The sequence below is a fragment of the Saccostrea echinata genome, unplaced genomic scaffold (genome assembly GCF_033153115.1).
Source record: "Saccostrea echinata isolate AGI-Se365-2 ecotype Australia unplaced genomic scaffold, CSIRO_AGI_Sech_v1 ptg000058l, whole genome shotgun sequence".
Lineage (NCBI taxonomy): Eukaryota > Metazoa > Mollusca > Bivalvia > Ostreida > Ostreidae > Saccostrea > Saccostrea echinata.
This window is the reverse complement of record NW_026889807.1, coordinates 2,273,541-2,296,441: the sequence shown is the minus strand read 5'-3', so window position 1 is coordinate 2,296,441 and position 22,901 is coordinate 2,273,541. Positions and strand designations below refer to the sequence as shown.

General features: G+C 32.7%; 1 protein-coding gene across 4 annotated transcripts in view; it reads right to left on the bottom strand.

The window, feature by feature from the left end:
• Positions 1–22,901, bottom strand: part of LOC133174711 (sodium-dependent noradrenaline transporter-like) — a 35,591-nt gene that overhangs the window by 9,779 nt on the left and 2,911 nt on the right. For 2 of the 4 annotated variants that reach the window (XM_061309792.1, XM_061309794.1), the window contains exons 2-9: positions 8,940–9,072; positions 8,590–8,724; positions 8,054–8,188; positions 6,515–6,686; positions 5,585–5,671; positions 2,125–2,296; positions 928–1,092; positions 15–121 (exon numbers count right to left, since the gene is read on the bottom strand). In XM_061309792.1, coding sequence (XP_061165776.1) covers positions 15–121; positions 928–1,092; positions 2,125–2,296; positions 5,585–5,671; positions 6,515–6,686; positions 8,054–8,188; positions 8,590–8,680 — 929 coding nt within the window. In that variant the 5' untranslated portion in view covers positions 8,681–8,724; positions 8,940–9,072. Of the gene's footprint in view, positions 1–14; positions 122–927; positions 1,093–2,124; positions 2,297–5,584; positions 5,672–6,014; positions 6,046–6,514; positions 6,687–8,053; positions 8,189–8,589; positions 8,743–8,939; positions 9,073–22,901 lie in introns of those variants that run through there. The other 2 variants (XM_061309793.1, XM_061309795.1) reach the window with 2 other exon arrangements.

Here is a 22,901-nt window from a genome sequence, read left to right as displayed (position 1 = left end):
ATTGAAACACTTACAAGTTTCGGCTAATTTTTCCTTTTCCCGTGAACTTTCCCATTGTTACAGGAATCGCTGTCCACACCGGTAAGGAATTCATCAGTAAATCGAAGCCTTCACTCACAGTCTGCAAGGAGTTCATACAGGTTATTACATGTATATTCAAACTATGAACATCTTATATAGTTTATATACATTGTTATACAAACCATGAACATCTGAAAGAGTTTATATAAACTGTGTTACAATCTATGAACATCTAACAGAATTCATATACATTGTTATATACCCTATGAATCTTAGAGAGTTCATTAGCATTTTATACAATCTATGAACCTCTCACAGAGTTCATTAACATGTTATATGATCTTTGAACCTCTTATGGAGTTCATACATATGTTTATAAAATCCATGAACCTCTTCCAGATTTCACATAAGCTTATACAATCTATGAACCTTTCACAGAATTCATACAAGTTCTCATATAAACTATGATCCTCCCCAGGACATAAGTCAGATGAATTGCTACAGAAACTATGAATTTCTCACTTACTGGGAAATGTACCTACTGTTTAATATACAAATTCATTAATCTCTCTCATTGGAAATATATTGGTGTAGGAAAATTTCACTACAGGCAAAAAAAAACAAAAAACAAAAAAAAAAACAAAAAAAAAATGCCGAAAGGGTGTATAATTGCTCTTGTGATAAAGTGAGCATTAATGCACAAAACTGTCACTATTTCGCCTTCAGTTGTCATCAGTGGGCGAATTTTTAATATGGAACAACTTACACACAGTTATCTCTTTTGAAACTCTATGTGATTTAATTAAACAGTGGCAAAAATGTTTTGCAAGTGTGATGGGGCAAATATAACACGCCTGGGTAAAAAAAAAACAGTATTGAGAATCATGTATGATAAAATAAACCTACATTAACGAGTACTCTGGTATCCACAGGCTGTAGGAACCCTTTGAAGTCCAGGTTATAAAACCGCAAAAGAAAACTGTTGGAGTGTTCCGACTCTAGATTGTTATAGCCATAACCTAGCACTGCCAACAGCATACCCACAAAGGTAGGGCCCAGTATAAACAAAATCTGAAAAGAGATGTTATTTTTAAAAATTAAATATTTAAAAAAGTCACAGAAAGATACAAGAATTTTTAAAAATGAAACTCTAAAACCTTAAGAGAGATACCTTCTTATTTGAGAAGCTTTCCCTAATACATGTGTTTTTTTTTAAAAGATATTCTACATTATTTATCAAAAACCATGATATTAAGAAAATTTTCAACTTCATTTTCTTTTGGCCGTATTGTATAAAGAATTCGCTTTTTCCACTTTTGTCTCCAACTTTTGTTGAAATTTGACATAATTTACTGAAAGATTACATTTCAAAAGCATAATGTACATTGTACGCCTTTTCTATAACTGGAATGGTTAACCATGCCCAAAGTTATTGTTTGAACTATATAAAAAGCATGATGATTGAAATAATAGTCAGGCCAAGATAAATAAATAGTGTGTTTCCTATTCCAACCTGAGAAAAAATAGGATAGGTAGTTAGGGAAAACATTTTATTTTAACATTTCATTCTTTAAAATTCAATAGGGAAATCCCTGTCAAAACATTTCCAATTATTTGTGTATAGGATATGCATTTTCTCAAACATGGAAGTGATCAAGATTAGGATTTCAAAAAGTGAAACCAGATTTGTTTACTTCCAGAGAGATAAATTTTTCAGGGTCGGCTCATATATTTTAGGGTTGGTCGGGGAACCGGTAACACACAATTTATTTATCTAAGCCTCAGATTAACATGTATCAATTCAACATAAATATAGATGCATCTCATCTAATTTGTCTCAATTTCCTCAAATTATTATTTTTAAAAGGAAAGTACAGTGTACAGTAGCTAACAGTATACTAAACTTTTAATAAAAGTTTTATAATATGTAACATAACGTACCCTAATTTCAGGAAGAGGAAAAATAAGAAATCTTAATCGATTAAAATTATAGTGAAAAGTTAGATTGAAAAGAAATTGATAAAACCATTCCCACAAAATTCAGCTGCCATCTTATTTTTTTAATTCAACTTTTACTTGTGAAAACAAAGTACAAAATTATACCCATCCAGAAACTCGTGCTCCAAAGGCTGTGAAGAGAAAAACCAGGATCCAGAGAACGGCTAGCGTAACAGGAAGTAGGGAAATCCCGACATTCTGCAGCTGTGACGTAAATGTCCAGATAGGAAACCCCGTGATATTACTGACAGAGCTGGAGAGTTGTAAATAGGCATTACTGAAAAAAGTAGAATATTAATTAGAGTACTGATAGTATTGAAAGACAATAAAGAGATGAAATCAATGTAAAAAATAATTTAAAAAAAACATGACTATGATTTAAAACATGTTTTTGCCTGTTAATCCATGGGAATCAGCCCTTCCTTTACCCCATTTCAAGATAAAAACACTGTTAAGATAATGTCTGTAATGGAATACAGCATAAGCAGAAATTTTAGCGAGGATTCAATTTTAGCTTTTTAGCGAGGATGTTGAGATTGCTAAAATTAAATATTGTAAGCCAATGACAAAGTTTGTAAGTTTTTTGAAAAGTTTATTAAACTACCGTGATCATATAGATTTTTAAATGCTTGTTTCTGAAATTTCATCAGACTAGATCAATACGCTGGTTGTAGCAAAAGTTATAAAGATCCATCCCAAATATTTCAGAAGACTCCAAAAGTAATAATTAAGGTGATGTCCAAAAAATTAAGAGTCCAATTGCAAATTGTAATCCAAAGAGTATTCCAAAGGAGAGTCAATAGATGCCTAATGAATGGTCAAAAGAAGGAAGAATAGAGTGCCGTTTTCCGGCAAAACAGGGTATTTTGTGCTCAGAGGGTATTCATGGTCCTGGATATAAATGTACTTTTCATTGGCTGACTTAACATTGCCATACCACCTACGCTTAGTCCGTAGGTCTGTCCATTGACCTATGAACCCCAACATGGCACCACCCTCCAATCCAGGTATACCTTCATTAATAATATTTATGGACTCAGTCCCCATCTCTGCACCATAAGAGTTCTAGCCCTAGGCTCTTTTACTTATATCTGCTTCAAAGTTCCCAATTTTATTACTCTAAGTAATCAAGAGTCTTAATAGTAACTTTACATTTCCTTTCAAATTTTATTACTTATTATCAATGGGCTTGATTGGTCTATTCTTATCAATTCCATTACAAATGAGTTTACAAAATTATAGTTCATTGTATCAATAACAACATCCAATTTAATCTAACAAATGAATATGATTATAGTCACGAAAGTCTCTTTTCCAATTATAAAATCACTGCATGTGGTACACAAACAATGTATATCCCTGTTTAACAAACTTTTATTTTATTTTACTGTCACTATTAATAACTAAAATAATTATGTTATGAATATAATCCAAGTTTAAAATGTTCAGATAAAATGTCCATTCTAAACCCTACACGTTTATAACAATGTTAACAATTTATTCCGCATAAGAGTTTACCATCATCTTTCTATGCATGCCACCATAAAATCGCTAAAATTACTTCTCACTAAAATTAAGTACTGATTTTTTAGGACGATTTGGTAAATTTGCATCTCACTAAAAATTCCATTTATACGGTAAATCTTTGAGTAACTAGATGTGTCGTAACACCTCAAATGCACTCGCAGGCAGCCAAAATTTTAAATGCCACATTTAGTTTTAAATTTGATTGCACAAAAGAATTTTCTAGGTTCAAGGGGCATAACTAAGATAAAAACTATTCAATATCAACCTTGACTGTATTTTCTGGCAAAATACCTGCATATGCAATTTCAACCATATATATACACCCCTACAAAAGTTAGAGAGCAGAAACTAACAAGATGTGTTTGTGAAACACTGATGCCCCCGTATGGCAGCTTATGGTGAAGGTTAAAGTTTCTCAAATGCAAGTCAAAATCCAGGCCAAAAGATAAAAAATGTTGATACCCAAAGAAAGGTCTTGTCTCGAGGAATATACCTGTGAAATTTGAAAGACCTAGCTGCAACTGTTCAAAAGTTATGGCCAAGGTTAAAGTTTTTTAAATAAAAGTCAAACATCAAGGTCAAGGTCAAAGTGGTTGGTATCCAAAGGAAGATCTTGTCACAAGGATTACATATGTGAAGTATGAAAGCCCTAGCACCAACCACTCAAAAGTTATGACCAAGGTTAAAGTTTTTCGAAAGTAGGTCAAACTCTTATGTCAAGGTCAAAAAGTCAAAGTGGTTGCTTCCAAAGGAAGGTCTTGTCACAAGGATTACATATGTGAAAAATGAAAGCCCTAGCACCGACCATTCAAAAGTTATGGCCAAGGTTAAAGTTTTTTGAAAGTAGGTCAAACTCCTATGTCAAGGTCAAAGGGTCAAAGTGGTTGGTATCCAAAGGTGATGTCAAAAGGATTACATATGTGAAGTATGAAAGCCCTAGCGTCAACCATTCAAAAGTTATGGCCAAGGTTAAAGTTTTTCAAAAGTAGGTCAAACTCCTAGGTCAAGGTCAAAAGGTCAAATTGGTTGGTATCCAAAAAAAGATCTTGTCACAAGGATTACGTAGTGAAGTATGAAAGCCCTAGCTTCAACCATTCAAAAGTTATGGCCAAGGTTAAAGTTTTTTAAAAGTAGGTCAAACTCCTAGGTCAAGGTCAAAGGGTCAAAGGGGTTGATATTCAGAGGAAGGTCTTGTCACAAGGAATATACATGTGAAGTTTGAAACCCCAAGCACCAACTGTTCAGAAGTTATGGCGAAGGTTAAAGTCTCATAAAATTTTGCAAAACTGGGTCAAACTCCAAGGTCAAGGTCAAAAGGTCAAGTATGATGGTACCCAGAGAAAGGTCTTGTCACAAGGAATACACATGTGAAATATGAAAGTCATAGCTCCAACCAATCAAAAGTTATGGGCAAGGTTAAAGTTGACAACAGACAGACAGACAAAGAGACAAACGGACAAACAGACAGACAGGATAAAAACAATATACCCCCGGGATCTTCTGATCTGGGGGCATACAAATTTATTATTTTTTCTAAGATCAAGAGGGATAATTCTGTCAAAAATCATCGGACCATGACCAGATTGGAATTTGACCAGCATATTCCTATGACGTATCCCCATGTCAAATTTGAGTTGAATGTGTACAACTGTTGCCAAGATAATTAACGGAAAGTCAATGATGACGGAATGACAGAATGACGGAACACAGTAACACTATATGCCCCCGGCCATTTTATGGCGGGGGTATAATTAAATTATTACAGTACTTAAATACTTTAAGGTTAATGTGTAGCATTCTAACTCTAAAAGGGTAGGGAAAGAGAGGATAACCCTTTAACCGGAGAGATATTACCACAATTTTTCCAAACTTCAAGTTACAAATACATTACGAAAAAGTGGAATACAGCATTACAATGTATTACCTGCACAGCCTTGTACTTTTGTACATAAACCAGGTATTCAGCATAGGTAATTTGCAGGGGTAAATATTGAAGACTACTGAATACTTACCATGCTTACTATTAATGAATACTTACTGGTAGAATTCTAACTCAGGTGTAATTTTCATGTTCTGCCCCACTCCTTTAAATTCATAGGTATCCCCATTATCTGTCCCAGTAACACTGCAACAAATGACATTTTTATTTCATGAAAAGCAAATATCCAAGATGAACAAAAAAACACATGTAGTAACAAAAAAAAGTCTAGTGGGGTTAATTTTCTTTTTGTTTGAGAAGTCTCTACAACATTCTATGATATGTTAACAAGATAAGTCAGTCATGAATATTTGTTGTGACCTTTCACAAATGCAAAGTTAATAGTTGGTAGTTCATACATGTATGTTAATTACTCTGCCCAGTGAATATACTTTTCTTGGACAATATGCACAATTTTCTGCATCCACATTCATACTTACACTTTTGTGTGGACATCAGCACAGTTTGGTGTATCCACATTCATACTTACACTTTTGTGTGGATATCAGCACAGTTTGGTGTATCCACATTCATACTTACACTTTTGTGGGGATATCAGCACAGCTTGGTGTATCCACATTCATACTTACACTTTTGTGTGGACATCAGCACAGTTTGGTGTATCCACATTCATACTTACACTTTTGTGTGGATATATGCACAGTTTGGTGTTTCCACATTCATACTTACACTTTTGTGTGGATATCAGCACAGTTTGGTGTATCCACATTCATACTTACACTTTTGTGGGGATATCAGCACAGCTTGGTGTATCCACATTCATACTTACACTTTTGTGTGGATATCAGCACAGTTTGGTGTATCCACATTCATACTTACACTTTTGTGTGGATATCAGCACAGTTTGGTGTATCCACATTCATACTTACATTTTTGTGGGGATATCAGCACAGCTTGGTGTATCCACATTCATTCTTACACTTTTGTGTGGATATCAGCACAGTTTGGTGTATCCACATTCATACTTACACTTTTGTGTGGATATCGGCACAGTTTGGTGTATTCCACTCCTTATCACAGTTGCTCCACACATAGGGTTGTTCTATCATTGAGATAATGGCATACATTCCAAAATGACAGACCAATGGTGCAACATATAAACAGGTCAGGAAAAGGTCAACCAACAATGCCACACCCACACCTAAAACATATGTAAATGAGCTTTAATTCAAAAAGTTGAAGATAATCCACAGTATATTTTCAAAACAGATCGACCAAAAAGATTTAATTTTGAAAGGTCTGTGGTTGGTACATGAAGACTATGACTATAGAGTTTGGAAGTTGTATAACTTAACTTATTCTGATTGGTAAACTTGGAAATTCCTTTGTTGACTAGCAGGCATGATTTACCTACATGAGTGACATGTGTTGATGTAACTTTTACAGGTTCTGACTAAGTAACCTTAGGTATAAGTATATTCTACACATCTTTAGTGATTTGCAGAGATATTAACCTTTACTAATTGAAAGGTGTTGCATACCTCTACAGTTCAAAATAGATGGCTTTACTTCAAATGATTACAAGGTGTTAACCTTACCTTCATAGTTAGATGTTAACTTTACCTTCATTTGCAGTGTTAATATAACCTTGACTTGGCAGATGTTAACATTACCTTTGCAGGTAGATGTTAATGTAAACCTTACCTTCATTTGCAGCTGTTAATATTACCTTCATTGGCAGCAGTTAACATTACCTCTCTTGGTAAATGTTAACCTTGCCTTAATTCATGGAAAACTTGTTAAATTCACCTCACTAGTGGTGTTAACCTTGTGTTCACATTTGCAGGATTTAACCTTGCATTGTCTGGCAGAATTCAACTTCATTTTATCTTGCAGATGTTATAAATCTTTCATTTACCAACTGGCAATAAGTGGACTTATATATTTAAACAATCAAATGCTTTCTTTGGTTGTTAATATGGGAATTAATGTCGCAGCTGTTGCAGAAAACATACATAACCCCCGTAAGCAGGTTATGTGAATTTTTTTTCTGCAATAGCTGCAACGTTAATTCCCGTACTAACAAACAAAGAAAGACATTTTATTTTTTATATTTATATCTGATTAAAAAAACATTCAAAGTAAAATAAATATGTTAAATATTATATTATAGATGTGTATGTCATTGTATGCATAATTGATGGAACAGCCGTTGCTTAAGATATCTATGCAGGGGGCTTGCTTAGTGTTGTTTACTGACTGATTAACGGCAATGGTTTTTATAAAAATATAGGAAATAATATTCAGTGGATGTAAATATTCACTGGTCGATGCTCACTTTGTCTCCATCGACAGATAACCTTACCTTCAGAAGAAGGCTTTCAATAATTTTGAAGAGGTGAATTTATCCATTTGAAGAAGCTGTTTTAGAATTACATGTAATTTCCAAATGTTTACTTGGCCAATTATGAAATCTGAAGTGGTGAATTCCAATCATTGAAACAGTGATAAATCACCTCCTGCTGCCCCTTATTGAATCCCCTACAGGTGGATTTGAACCTACATTACCTTTACTAATTGGCAGATGCTGGGACAGCAGTCCCACAATGCCTTTCTGGTTGTATCCCCCGAGCTTCATCTGTATCAGCATGGCCGGCATACACAAAACAAACAAGTAGACATACAAGGATACCAGGGCCATCCCTAAAAGAAAATGTGAGGTACAGTCAAACCTCTTTACCTCAAACTCCATAAGACTAAGCAAAAACATTGAGATATCCAAGGATTCCAGATATTGAGGTTAATATATATAAACAGTGGTTGGGACTTCACTCTCATTTAGACATTTGCATGATATTTATATGCAAGATATTTGAGGAACCAATGTTTAACTGTACATTGGAAAGACAGTTCACAATATGGAGCACTTCATATCAAAACATGGATGTCTAAACAAGATTTTAATGAAACTTAAGACATTCACTTAAAAAAAAGTTAGGTTCACAATATATTTTAAAGTCACAGGGAATGAAAATCACTTTGTTGTAAGCAACAATTCAATATAAGTGTGTTCTCTATAAGTGTGTTTTACTGTTATGTATTACCATTGACAATCCTAATGTAGGCTAGATATGCTGGAAACACTGCGATAAACGAGAGCTGAAGGAGATTCCACTGTGCAAAAGTCTCACCCATCTTGCCAAGTTTGATGAAGATTTGTCAAATAAAACAGGATGCTCCTATAACATATATTAGCATGCAATGGTTAGAAATTTTTAGAAGTTCTTCATTTTTAAACATGATAAACATGATCTTTTTCTCTCATGGTCTATTAGAAAAAAAGGATTTATTAGTTAAAAAAAAAAGGGGGGGAGGCTTACTCTTGAAAATACATAAAAAACACACTGTCTAGTTGGGAATAAACAGGGGTGACTGTGGTACATTTTAGATTTACCTTTAAAGATAATAATTGTCTGCAATCCCCTATAATATGTCGGGTCACATTGTTATAACTTCAGTGTGCTCTCAATGAAAATTCTGCTACCTCAGTGTCTGCTTTGGTTGTCAAACTCTGTCATCTTCAAGTTCTGAAATATACAGAAAATTAAAAATAAACAAGCTGACAAATTCTTGTATTGCCTTATAACCATCCTTTCCCTGGCTTAAATTTCTTAAGCCTCTAAGTCTCTCCATTAAATATACACTTGAGGATAACTACCTTGTACTGTCACTACTTATTTTAATTATACTGAACATCTGCTAGTTATAAATGTACCAGCACTGAGAAGTACATCATCTAATTGATTCACTACTCACGCACTTATATACTTTTTTTTAACAAGTACGTGCCTTGAAAATTTGCCTACTGAAACATTCAGTTGACTTGGTATCTATCTACGCCAGGAGCAATTTTAATTTAATAGGATTTTGTTTTTATGTTGAAAAAAAAATTCCTAGTTATAAAAGTTCATGTACCACAACATAAAAACAGGGATGTATATTTTTTCTATAATCTGTGAAGATCTCTCTTCAAAACATTATAATTAAATTAAACTAAGATACATGTTTAGTATGTGTTCTTATAAGATAATTCTAAAGGGACTACCTGTACCAACAGACCTCGTTTAATGTATATTATTGGTCACTTTCAAAATATTAATCAAATGTTTTGGGGGGGAGGGGGGGGCTCATTTTTAAGATTCTGATGACACATAAGATTCAACAGAAATTCGGAATAAAATATATGTAGGTAACATGCTATCTATAAGTTAATTAAACATGCAATCCACACTTTTTGTAATATCTATACCAAGAGAAGAAATTAAATAATAAACGAATATCATTCCAACAGATGCTGAATGATCATGATGATAGCAAAACAAAGGCTACATGATTTTTGTACACTAATATACAAACACTGGCTGATAATCTTGAAAATAATCTCTTTGAATTAAATTAATGTACATTTACTGTAATGCAGATGATAAAAATATTGCATATAACTACACAAATGATAACTATATGTTTATATCAGTGACAAATATACATATGGGGGGGGGGGGGGGGCACCCATCCCCCCCCCCCATAAAATTCTAAAATTCAAAATAAATCATGGGTACTTATAAACCTACAAAATCTCTAGAATCCATGAGCTTTGGGGGCTCTGCCCCCTGAGCCCCACCAGGCTTCCCTCTGGATTCACTTGGGACTTCAAAGTACCTCACAGGTCCTGCCTTATTATCTCCCCCCCCCCCCCTCTCCCGAAATTCAAATTCTAGATCAGCCTCTCTATATTACCTGTGAAAAATCATGATGTTGCTACAGAATCAAGGCCTCAATCCATTTCATTCTCAATACACCATGACATTATTCTCAACATGGACAAAGATTACATATTTAATAAGGAAACACTGATGACACACTTACATTCACTTTCTATAAGTACAAATATCTTTTTTATCGAAAGAAATTCAAGGCAGGAAATGACATCAACAGCAGGAGGAAGTTTAAAAAGTGTATGTGTGATGATGCACTTATATGTTAAAGTTGGGTAAAATAATACTCATAGAAAAAAGTACTTAAAGTACTAACATATTCAAAAACATATTCTATTCTAATATTAGCATGAATATCATGAATTTACATTTCATGTTTAAGGATAAATAATGCAAACTTTTTTTCAGAAATCAGCAATTTAACTAATTCAGACTATTGCTTATATTTTTGTACTAGATAACTTGAATAATGTTTGCTAGAGAAGGTATGGACTCCGAAATTTTGTAAGATTTTGCAAAATTTTTATTCTATGTCACAAATTGAAAATGTGTGTTAACAAGAGATGTTTGTGAAACACTTATCCCCCCCCCCCCCAAATAATTGGAATTTTTCTAAGTCCACACATGGTCCAAGGGCATAACTCTGTCAAAATTTGCTCGATCGTATCCAGAACAGAACTTAACCTAGATATTCGGGTGCGTCTTTTTACCACATGGAACCACAAGGTACCACAAGGAACCACAAGGAACCCCAGGGATACCACAAGGTACCCCAGGGACACCATATACAACCTTAATTATTCTAAATATGGTTTATATGCACTAGTAAGTTAGAGAAAAATGTTTTTGAAAGCCAATTTAACACTTTAATTGTCTTAAATATAGAGCAGTTATCCAAGTTAAAAATTTAAAAGTAAATATACTTATTTAAGCTAAATTATGCATTTATAGTTCAGAGGAACAGTTAAATTATTGTGTCTTTTTATGATGTACAAAAAGTTAATGGTTAATTGTGTATTGCAGTAGTCAATACACAAACCAAAAGTTGATATCCAAGAAGAATCCTAATGATAACCCCTGTACCACTAGGATAAGCCAAGGTACCTGAAAGAAAATCCAAATGACACTCAATTCAACTTTTAAAAAATCTTTTCATGGTTTAAATGCACTTGTTAATTATGAATTATAACTGTTTATTGTATATTTGTATAATACAAAACATAAAGAATAAAAGAACCCCAAGGGACATTTAGGACCATGATGAAATCCCAACAAACAAACCCAAAGAACCACTTAGATTAATAAATGACATTCCATTCAACCTTAATAAATCTAAATATGATTTATGTTCATTTGTTAATTACAAAGTAAACTGTTTATTGTAAATATAATTTTTTTAGGTCACCTGAGTCATTCAGTTGACCTACCAATTGTGATTTGTTTATGTTTGTTGTTCATTGGTCATAAAATGTTGAAATTTTCAGCTTCTTTTGAACCACTGAACCAATTTTAACCAGTTTTATGGGTAAAGTTAACCAGTTTTTATAGGTAAAGGGAAACATGAATTTTGAATTTCATGGTCCTTGACCCCTCTCCCCTTCTGGGCTTGAAGGATGGGACTAAAACCATCAAAATACATTGTATATGCAATTGTTAAAATCTTCTTCTTTACTCTTGGAAATCCAATAGTCAAACTGTTGACATGAATGTAATAAGCATTAATTGAGCTATCAATTGTAAAATTTGTGGCCCAGGGGTCAGGTTTTAGGGTAATCTGGTGAAAAAGCATTATTTCTTTCAAAATATTCTTTACTCTAGGATATTAAATTAGGCAAACATGTTACCAGTAAATGCATGGTGTGATGCATATATGAGCAAGGGTGCCTCTTACAAAATTGTGAAACTTTATGGCCTGTGGGTAAGCTAGGGGTTCTGGTGTAGGGCGAGGATCTATTGGTAATATAGTGAAAAAGCATCATTTTTTTGAAAATCTTCTTTTGAAAGTGCTTACAGTTGTGTTGAGAAAATGCATACGGTGCCATTTTCAAATTATTTCTTTTAAAACCCCTTCTGCCCCTGGTATTTAACACATAAAATAAATTATTTATGTCAGAAGTGCAACTATAGATGATTTGGGGGAAAAAACTTGCATCCTCATTCAAGTCTAGAAAGTATGAAAAACTACCCATAAATGGTTTACAGTTTCCAAACAATGAAGTGCCTTTAATTACAAAATAAAAAAAAATGAGTGTGTTATAAATTTAAGATGATGTTTTTTTGTAAACATATCAGAAGTCAGGAGCTTAAGTACAACAAAATGATCGAGGTTAAATAGAATCACTTCCAAATCTTGTATTAAAAAAAAATAACACTTTCAAAATTCTTTTTTTGCCTGATTTAGTTTTCAAAATTGCCCTATATAAATTGATATTAAGTAATTTGTTGGGAATTAATTTTAACACATCATTTATCAAACTTTCTACATGAGTTAAATTTATGGTCTGACTGTCTGTATATGATCAAATTTTTGGTGGAGATTTGTCTTTTTAAATAAAAAGTTCTAATTTTTCAAATAAAATTCTGTTAACACTGGTTAATAAAAATTAATTCTGAAACTTTTCTATGGATTTGTGTATTCTATTGATTATATACTTAAAAAGCATTCAACTAGAATGTATATATACATATTATGATCTTATAATTGGAAAAATATGTTAAAACAAACTGAATTTTCTCCAAAATTTCCAATTTTTTAATTCACACACCTTATATATCCAAATGTAAGTAAACAACAATAATTTCAGTTAATTTACTAAAACTACACTGCTTTTGAAAAAATTTCCTGGGTAAAAATCGCAGGAAATAAACTAGAAAAACTAAATATATATATATAAACACAAAAACTTTTCTCAACAAAACATTTTCGTTCATTGTTTTCATAGCATTTATTCCTTAATACAATATAAAAACAATCATGTACATGTAAAAAGGAAGTCTAAGGTTGTGAGTTTCTTTGTTATGGGAATGCATGAATTCAAACTTATTAAATTTCTCTATATTAGATTGATACATTTATTAAAAAATAAATCATCATGCATTCATGGCATTGTATGAATGTCTATAGATTGTACGGAACATGATCATCTCAATTAAGAGAAGTTATATGGAATATAGAAATGATAGCATACATCTATTTTCAATGACATATGGAGAACTCTCTTGTGTACAAGATTTCTTGTTTGCTTGCATGCATATATCAACAATTTCAGGTAATCATCAGTGATGATCAACAGTTTTCAGTGATTAACTTGTGTATACACAAGGTACACAAGGACTGGTTACACCATACCTTAGGTGTATAAACAAATGTAAAACTGCATGCTTGGTGATAAAATACCTGGGTTTTATATAATCAACAAACTTAATAAGTTTTTCTGGTACCATTTACATAGGATATAAGTGTCACTATATTTAGCTGGAAATTGTTAAATAAAATAATATGTTTTACAAAAATACCTGAAGCTGACACATTTTTTCCAAATTTGAGTCTTGTTTCTACTACCCTGGTACTTTCAACTTTTCTACAGATCTACAGTCTGCTAAAGATGGGCAATAATTTTGAAAATTGTTTATAAAAAATAAAATAAATGTATAACCCATTTTTTCCTGCATCAGTGAATCATATATGGTGCCTGCCATTGGTAAAATTAACAATATCAACTAAAGTTGGCCAAGGGTTATCACGATATTAAACTTAATTGATGAGAAACTAGCTGATTTCCTAAAAAAAATTCTGTAAACCCATTTTGAGGTAATTAAAAACATTTTTAAAAAAAATACCAAACTTTATGGTTTGTGGGGAACTTGACAGATCTCCCTTAATAATGATAATGTTTCAGTCTGAATTATTTCTTTTGGGGTTTTTAAATAACAATTCTCAGAGTTCAAAAAAATTGTATGCAAAATTTTTTTAAATAATTTTTTATTAAAAATCCATGTGATTTTGTAAAAAAAAAAAAAAAAAAAAGTGAATGTGGATTCACTTCTTTGTGGCATAAAAAAGTCCACTAACTCCTTAAAATGGCTCTGCATGTCCCTATATATACCAATTAACTGACAAAGTCCCAAGATTCCATTTTAAACCTCAATATAAAGAAGAGACATATTGCTTTCATTTCCCATAAAAAAGTTTCCTTTGAGGGTTCAGGTATTGCAAAATAGGCTTTGTGAAATTACAATATTCCCGAATTTTGAAGAAAATGGACGAATTTGAGCATCTTCAGTTAATTAAAATATGAGCCCACCCCACGATCCAAAAAAAAATTTCATGGATAAAAATCTGATGAAACAGTTCTTTCAATATATAAATAAACAATTTATATCAGAGGTTGGGTACTATGCAAAATATTGAGAAACAGCTTCAATTTTTGACCGTTTTTAAAGAGTTTTTTCAGGATTTGAGGAAAATGAGGCAACTCATGACTTCATAATTATTAATACATGGACTAGAGAGAAAATTATGTCATTTTTAATTGGTATGCAGTCACTGAGGTTCCAAGTGAAATTTTAACATATTTTCAATGAAGACTGAGCAGATTTGATTCTTCAGAAATTCACAAGGCCAAAAAAGGTCCTATTAGTAAGTGAACTTATGTTCTCTAATAAATATAGATCTACAAAACTAACCATGCAGTTACTACCAGGTATAATAGATTGAGACAAGTAGCCAAGCTATTTACTATCCTATAGGAGATAATTTATTAATACAATATGTGTGAATTATAATTATTAAACTTGCATGAGAATGAATTATGATTTTTTTTTTTTTTAAGTCATATATGGCGTATTTTTGATAAGTTCAGACTAACTAAAATTAAAAAGATCTTTCTATTTGTTTTAATTACTTTATATAAGGATAGGACTTTCCTGTAAATTACACAATTTAAATCAATCGCGTTTCATAAAACTAACGACTTTTCAACTTTATACACAACCATTCCCCACGATAAATTAAAGTCCAGGCTTTTTGATATCATTGACAGCTGCTTTTTCAATAAAAATGGAACTCGTAAATATACTTACCTTGACATTGGTCATTTGCAAAATTATTTTGTTAAAAAACATTCTGATTGTACACACAAGTACTCTGAAGTTGACATTAAAAAAATGCTTGAGTTTCTGATTGACAATATCTATGTGGTTTTTGGAGACCAGGTCTTCCAACAATCTATTGGCTAGGAATTTCTATGGGTACCAATTGCACCCCGTTATTAGCAGACCTTTTTTTGTATTCATATGAAGCAGAATTTGTCCAAAATCTTGTACGTGAAAAGAAGAAAACACTTGCTGTGGCGTTCAACTCGACATTTAGATATATATCGACGACGTATTGTCAATTAACAATGGCTATTTTCATTCTTATGTCGATACGAAATATCCTGGTGAACTTGAGATAAAAGATACCACAGAGTCTGACACATCTGTTTCATATTTGGATATTTTACTTGAAAAAGACGTTAATGGTAATCTAACAACCAAGCTTTATGATAAATGTGATGACTTTAATTTTTCGATCATCAACTTCCCTTACTTATGCAGCAATATACCTTCATCACCTGCATACGGGGTATATATCTCTCAGTTGATTCGATACGCAAGAGCATGCTCTACGTATGTACAATTTCTAAAACGAGGTAAATTATTGACAAATAAGTTGATGAAACAAGAATATCAGCGGTCTCGTTTAAAGTCATCATTTCATAAGTTCTATGGTCGATACAATGACCTTGTCAGCAAATACAATTTATCATTGAGTCAAATGCTGACTGACGTTTTTCATACTAATTGTTAGGCCATTATTTACACACTGAATTGTCGACGGATTTTTCCGTTATTTCCCGATCATGACAAGGAGCACACGGCGGGTGTGACCGGTTGGCAGGGGATGCTCACTCCTCCATGGCTCCTGATCCCACCTCTGATGTTTGGAGGTCCGTGTTTGCTCTGCTCCTATTTTGTATTGTATAATGGACTTTGGAGCTTGAATACTGTTCGTTATCTCCATATATTTCATATTAGAAATTTAAGGGTAAAACAATAATTGATTTATTTACTGACTCCGCATTTAAATATCAGACACAGTTTAAAGTCATTTTAACTATAGAAACGTGGGGTTATTCAAGTTCAGAATCAGTGAAAATTTTAATTTGAACGTAAATAACAAATATCATGTTCAACTACACTCTATCTCATATTTTTATTTTTTTCCTCAGATATGCCGTATATAGTTTTAAGTATTAATGTATTTAAATGATGTAATTAAAAAATGCACATAAACCATATTTACATTTATTAAAGCTGAATTGGATGTCAGTTATATGGCTCATTATTGGGGTACTTAAGGGTATTCTTCAGATACCTAGGGTTTCCTTGCCAATCCTTGGTATCCTTTTTTGTGTATTAAAATATGCAATAAACAGTTACTATGTTATTTACAAAAGCATAAAACCATTTTTAGATTTATAAAGGTCCAACTGGGTGTCCTTGGGGTATTTTGGGATATTCTTCGGGTTACCCTGGGATGTCCTTGTGGTAACTTAAGGCTATCCTTTGGTCCTTTTGATTTGTGTATTGAAGTATATACAATAAACAGTTACTGTGTCATTTACAAGTGCAAATATAAACCATATTTACATGTACATTTATTAATGTTGAATTGGGTATCCTAGGGTACACTGGGATTTTCTTGTGGTACCTTAAGAGTATTATTTGGTTTTATGTGAGTGCCCTTTGGTTTTGCGTATTGAAATACACAATCATAGTTAAAACATGATTATTTATTTACACCGTATAAAATATTAAAGTTCTTCAAAACTAAACATGCATAATTGAGCTTAATTGTTTAATTAATTAATATTACCTATAAATTTTTAACTTGGGTAACTCCTCTATATTTAAGACAATTAATTTAAAAGTGTTAATTTGTCTTTCAAAAACATTTTTTTCTAATTTACAAGTGCATATAAACCATATTTAGAATAATTAAGGTTGTATATGGTGTCCCTGGGGTACCTTGTGGTATCCCTGGGGTTCCTTGTGGCTCCTTGTGATTCCTTGTGGTATCCTTGTGGTTCCTTGTGGTACCTTGTGGTTCCTTGTGGTAAAAAGACATACCCTAGATATTCTTATGATTAATCTGTATACCAAATTTCATTTCAGTATGTGCAACCTCTGCGAAGAAAATGAACGGAAACTGTTGGTGGACCGACAGACCGACCGACCTTCCGACAGACAGCAGCAAAGCAATATGCCCTCCCTTCTTTGAAGGGGGGGGTATAAAAAATGTAAAGATTCAATATTATATATATATATATAAAACATGGCACAAAGTTGCAGATTTGAACACCAAAGAAATTCTATGACTTCTATGATTTATGCCATTTCTTCATAATAAGTAAAAAAAAATATACTGTATAACATGCTTATGTGAAGTGCCTCTGGGATGGACAATTTTGCTTCATTATAAACATAATTCATTATAATTATCCATTAAGTTCATGATTACAAGCTTTAAAATCAGGGAAAATCACTTTGCTCTAAGCATGAATTCACTATAAGCATGTTCACTATAACCGTGTTTTACTGTATATCAATCCATGCATCAAATTTTTGTTTGTGCTATTTATCCCTAAGACAAATGTTGTGCATAAGTTGGGTTTAACAGCAAGCAATGCCTAAACATCTTTTTTTAAATTAGGAATTGTGTGAAATGATAAGTGTATTGTACTAAGTGTATAATAATTCCCAGATTTTGATGTGGGGGATTAACGAAAGTTTGTGGTTTTGTAACAAAACCACAATGTGCAGTATCTCCTCAAAGCATGCATCATTTATTCCACTTGTCACCCTAATAATTCAATTCTGAAACAAGCCTATTCCTTGGTCCCTGGTTTCTCTGTGGCATGTATGAGATTAAAAGGTCAGTATGCATCACTGCTTTTGACCTTGGTCCTTCGACTTTTGACCTTAATTTAAATGGTTCAGTTCTTTCTCTGACCACCTGTACTGGCCCTACACATACATACATATTAATCTATCTATTAATCTCTCTCTAGTATCAAACTTAAAAGGCTATATCTAACATGTCTAATAAATGTTCGAATTTTCTTCTCATGTCAACTATGTATCATAATGATATTGTAACAGTAAGTTTATTATTTGACTTTGACTTTTTACCTTTTGGTCCCAAGGTCAATTAATATAAGGTTTCTTCTATGAATTAGCTATCTCTGTGTAGCAAAGGTGAGACTAAAAGGTTAAATCTACACTTTACATTGCTTTAGGATCTAATTAAACCATGTCAAAAATATTTTACAACATCTGTCAATAAGCTTTGACTTTTAAAAAAAAACAGAATCAAGTCTGTCTATTCTTTTATCTTTTAAATGCATGTCCACAGCATTTAAAAGAACTATTTCTTAAAAAATAACCTTAATCTTGACCTTTGAACCTCAAATTAAATCACTTAATTTTTCCTACAACCATAATTAGTACACGTACATTCAAAGTGTTTATAAATCATATTGAAGATCAATGTTGACCTACATGTACTTGCCTAACCTCAAAATTTTTTTTTTGTTTTTGTCTTCAAATGTTTCTTTACCTTGATACACATGTAACATATGTGAATTAAACATGTAAAGGTCAAACTTACTGGTACTCTTTTTTGTTGTACACGTGTTTATGACACAGATAATCATATACACACATGTATCAGGGCTAGACAAATAGCATTGCCCGACGCCCGGGACAACCAATTTTGTTTGGCGGGCAAGTTATTTGATAAGTGGTACCTGCCCGCGGACAAGTGCTTCTCCAGTTAACAAAAAATCAAATGTTGTTTGTTTTATCGCTGTTGAAATGTAATGAATCACAGCAGAGCACCTGTTTTTCGCTGCTATTCATCACTACATCGAATACTCGGTCGGAACTCCTCTAGAATTTACCCATTTATGTGTAGTTAAAATACACACAGGACGTAAAAACATAGCAGCTATCGATTCCATGTCAAAAAAGTTGAAGAGGATTTTAGACCTTTTTAGGTATTGTAAAAAATAATGTAAAAATTCATGCTGTGAGTACAAACGTGTTATACTGATATTAAAATTGGAGCTTTTGACTGGGGATCACTGAAAGTCACAATCGACATGCAATGGTGGTTTTCATAATCAAATACTTTATAATATTCAAAAAAAAAAAAAATTTTTTTCTCTTTCAGTATCTTGGGGATGTTAAAGTAATACAGAGAAAAGTTTAAATTATGCAAACTGCACAAGCTAAGAAATCACCCTGGAACAAGACTTACCCCTAAATTTTTCCGTGCAAAAAATTAAGTGATTTTATGTCTAGTTTGGTCCCCATGTAGTGTATCAGTTGAGAAATAATTTAATGTTTAACGATAATGCTTTAATTTTATGTTAATTAAGAAAAAGTGGGACAAGCATATTTTTTGGTAGGACAAGTAATTTTACGATGGTAACCTGTCCGAGGGCAAGTACTGAAAAATTCTATTTGTCTTCCCCTGTGTATGCACAAACAAACAGGCTAGTTCAAGAATTGCTAGCCTATCATCATGTATTAATCATTTCATGGCAACACTGCAGTGTGAAAATTTTAATAATTGTACATTATACATTTCATGTCCAGTGCATGTAGCTGCTGCAGCCAAAATCACAGCAATTTTACCCAATGACTGAGGCTGAATTAGTATCCATATCAGTGATCAAGTGAAAATAACACAACATTAACATAATGGCAAAACCAATACCATGAATACCTGGGTAACGTACACATAACAGACTGTATAATTGTGTATAAATTCAATAAAGCCATTTATACTCGGCTCTGGTGTAAAATTGATTTATCTAACTCCACCGTTACAGAGTCAGTTAATGTCTTACAGTATACATATTTTATACAATCATACAGAAAGGTCCTACAACCTGACAATTAAGTACACATAATCGACAAAAAATTAAGATCAGGTAGCATTCCTGGTCTAAAATTAATTATTGCTACAAAAGCACTTTTAAGACTGCAAGGCTGAATAAGCAAATTAATACCAAGAAAGTTAATTAAATATGCAACTTCATGTTTTGAGCTATACACACCCTTTATCAGAGTGCATTACCATACACCATTTCAAGCTATAAGCATTGATGAGTTCACATACCGTAGGTCAGAAAATCAGAGGTGAACATAGGCATTATTGTCCACAATGAAAATGCACTTAGATCTACAGAAACTCAGAGTATACTACATGTACAATCACATACATTCCTTTAATCCAACACAAACATCAATTCATATGCACAAAAATCTTAAGGATTTCCTCCTAAAATACAAAACAATGTATTATTTTTCATTGTATATAAATGATTCAGTAATGGGACTAAGTCTGCGTCATAGATCGTTCTGAAATTTGGCATTTATGATTGAAAAAAATTATGCACATCTATATTTTCCTATACATGCAGGGCTTTCAAAGAGATTAGAAACAGGTGGTATTTTTAAAAAAGTAGGAGTTACCTTGTGGAAGCGATTTTCATAAAATATATGTTATGGAATTTTTCTCAATCAAATATTTTGGGCATTACAATCATGATTTCAGCCGGACAAAAGTACCGAGTATCAGCAGATTTTGAAAGGCCTGTACATGTATTATCATATTTATAAGACAATCAAAAATTTTTAAATTAATTCCTAGCAAAGTCTACATTGTCTACATGGTCTATTGCCATGCATATTCAGGCCTTTCAAAATCTGCTGTTACCAATTACTTTAACCCTGCTGAACATGCTGAAATCATGATTGTACCGGACAAAATATTTGATGGAAAAAGCTTTCAATTGATAACATCATCTGAACATATTTAATTAAAATCACTTCTACAAGGTACCTCCTATTTCTGTAAAAGTACTGCCTGTTTCTAATCTTTTTGAAAGTTCTCCATTTTATTCTCTCTGATGATTTACATTTTAGCATGATTTCAAACAGAGCATGTACATGTGCTAATCAAGGTTAATAAATATTATATGTCTATAAAGATTTTTTCACACAGTGATGAAATAAGCAAGATTTTGGAGAAATTTTGGACTTTTCCTCCTAAGTCTTTTTGAAAAAAAAAAGGGGGGGCTCTTAACTTTATTGTTCTTTTAAAACTGTAGTAAACAATGATACGCAATATAATCTCTGTTTGTTATCACTCCAATGCAGTTTGTAACACTCAAGATTACTTAATGACAAGTTTCCCTCACCGAGAAAATTTTAACAGACTTTTTTTATATGAATTAAGGAAGCAACTTGTGTAAAAGTAGAAAGAGACTTTCGAGTATTGCGGTTCAGCGCAATAAGGTTGTAATATTACATAATGTGTCCTCAATGCTTGGTGATCTTAAGTAACACAACACTTACATAGCTCTACGCAATGTAACATTGAAAGCAAGCTTAAAAACCTCAAAACAAAAAAAAAATGAAATTAAACAGAACATTTGCATACTGCTATAGAATATTGAACACCTTCCTACATTTACTTAAAACACTGGAGAAAATCAGCAATGGTGAAAAAGTTGATAAAATCCAATTATTAATAACATATGTCCAAATAAAACAACTACACTACTACACAGTAGCCCATCCCGTCAAAAGGAGCACTTAACAAGCAATACATATTTACATTCTCATATGATGACCTCTAACAAATAAATACATTCCCATGGACAGTTAATAATAGGCAGATTCTCTGAATGACAAGACACTAACAGCCAAAAAAAAGAGATATCCCACAAACAATTCTTTGTAACTAACTCTGTAGTTGCAGTTGTAATTGCACAACCTTATTGTATTTCCAATTAAGATAAGCTGTATGTATAATAAATTGTTTCTCTTTTTTTTGGGGGTGGGGGGGGGGGAGGGGGGTGGGGGGGGGGTGTCATGCAGTTCATATGATAAAAATAAATTAAGTTTTTGCTGAAAGTTATACTAACATTAAAACATGCTAAAACACACTGAATATCACACACTGAACTTGGTTTGAAAATTGATGAGGGCTGATTGTCAGATCTGCTAATACAGCAAAAGGTCAACTGATAATTCTACCAGCTCCAGAGACTAATAATTCAATTATCATCATGATTTCACTTTATGCATTACCAGGATTATAAAATTTGTTGTTATGACTTCATTTTGGGAACTTAATTTCACTTCAAACTAAAGCAATCATACTGGTATTATAAAGTGGGTCTCAAAGTAAAACATCAATGGCTCTAGGTTTACCAGGTTTTAATTAATGCATGCTATGCCAGCCTGCCAAGTTACTCCTGAATTTATCCCATCCTCACCTAAGTCAAAATGTAACATGGGCATTGCAATGCACTGCCAGTTAAGATTAACTGTATGAAGCTCTGATTCAAGATATATGATCTGATGTAAGCATAAAGGGAGTCTACATTATCCTTTTGGGAGATACATGTAGGAGGGCATCAGTCCTGTACAGTATGTACATTATAAAGGCTAATAGCGAAGTGCCAGGAACAAGCAATTTTGATTCGATAATAAATGTAATTCATTATATCCGATAAGTT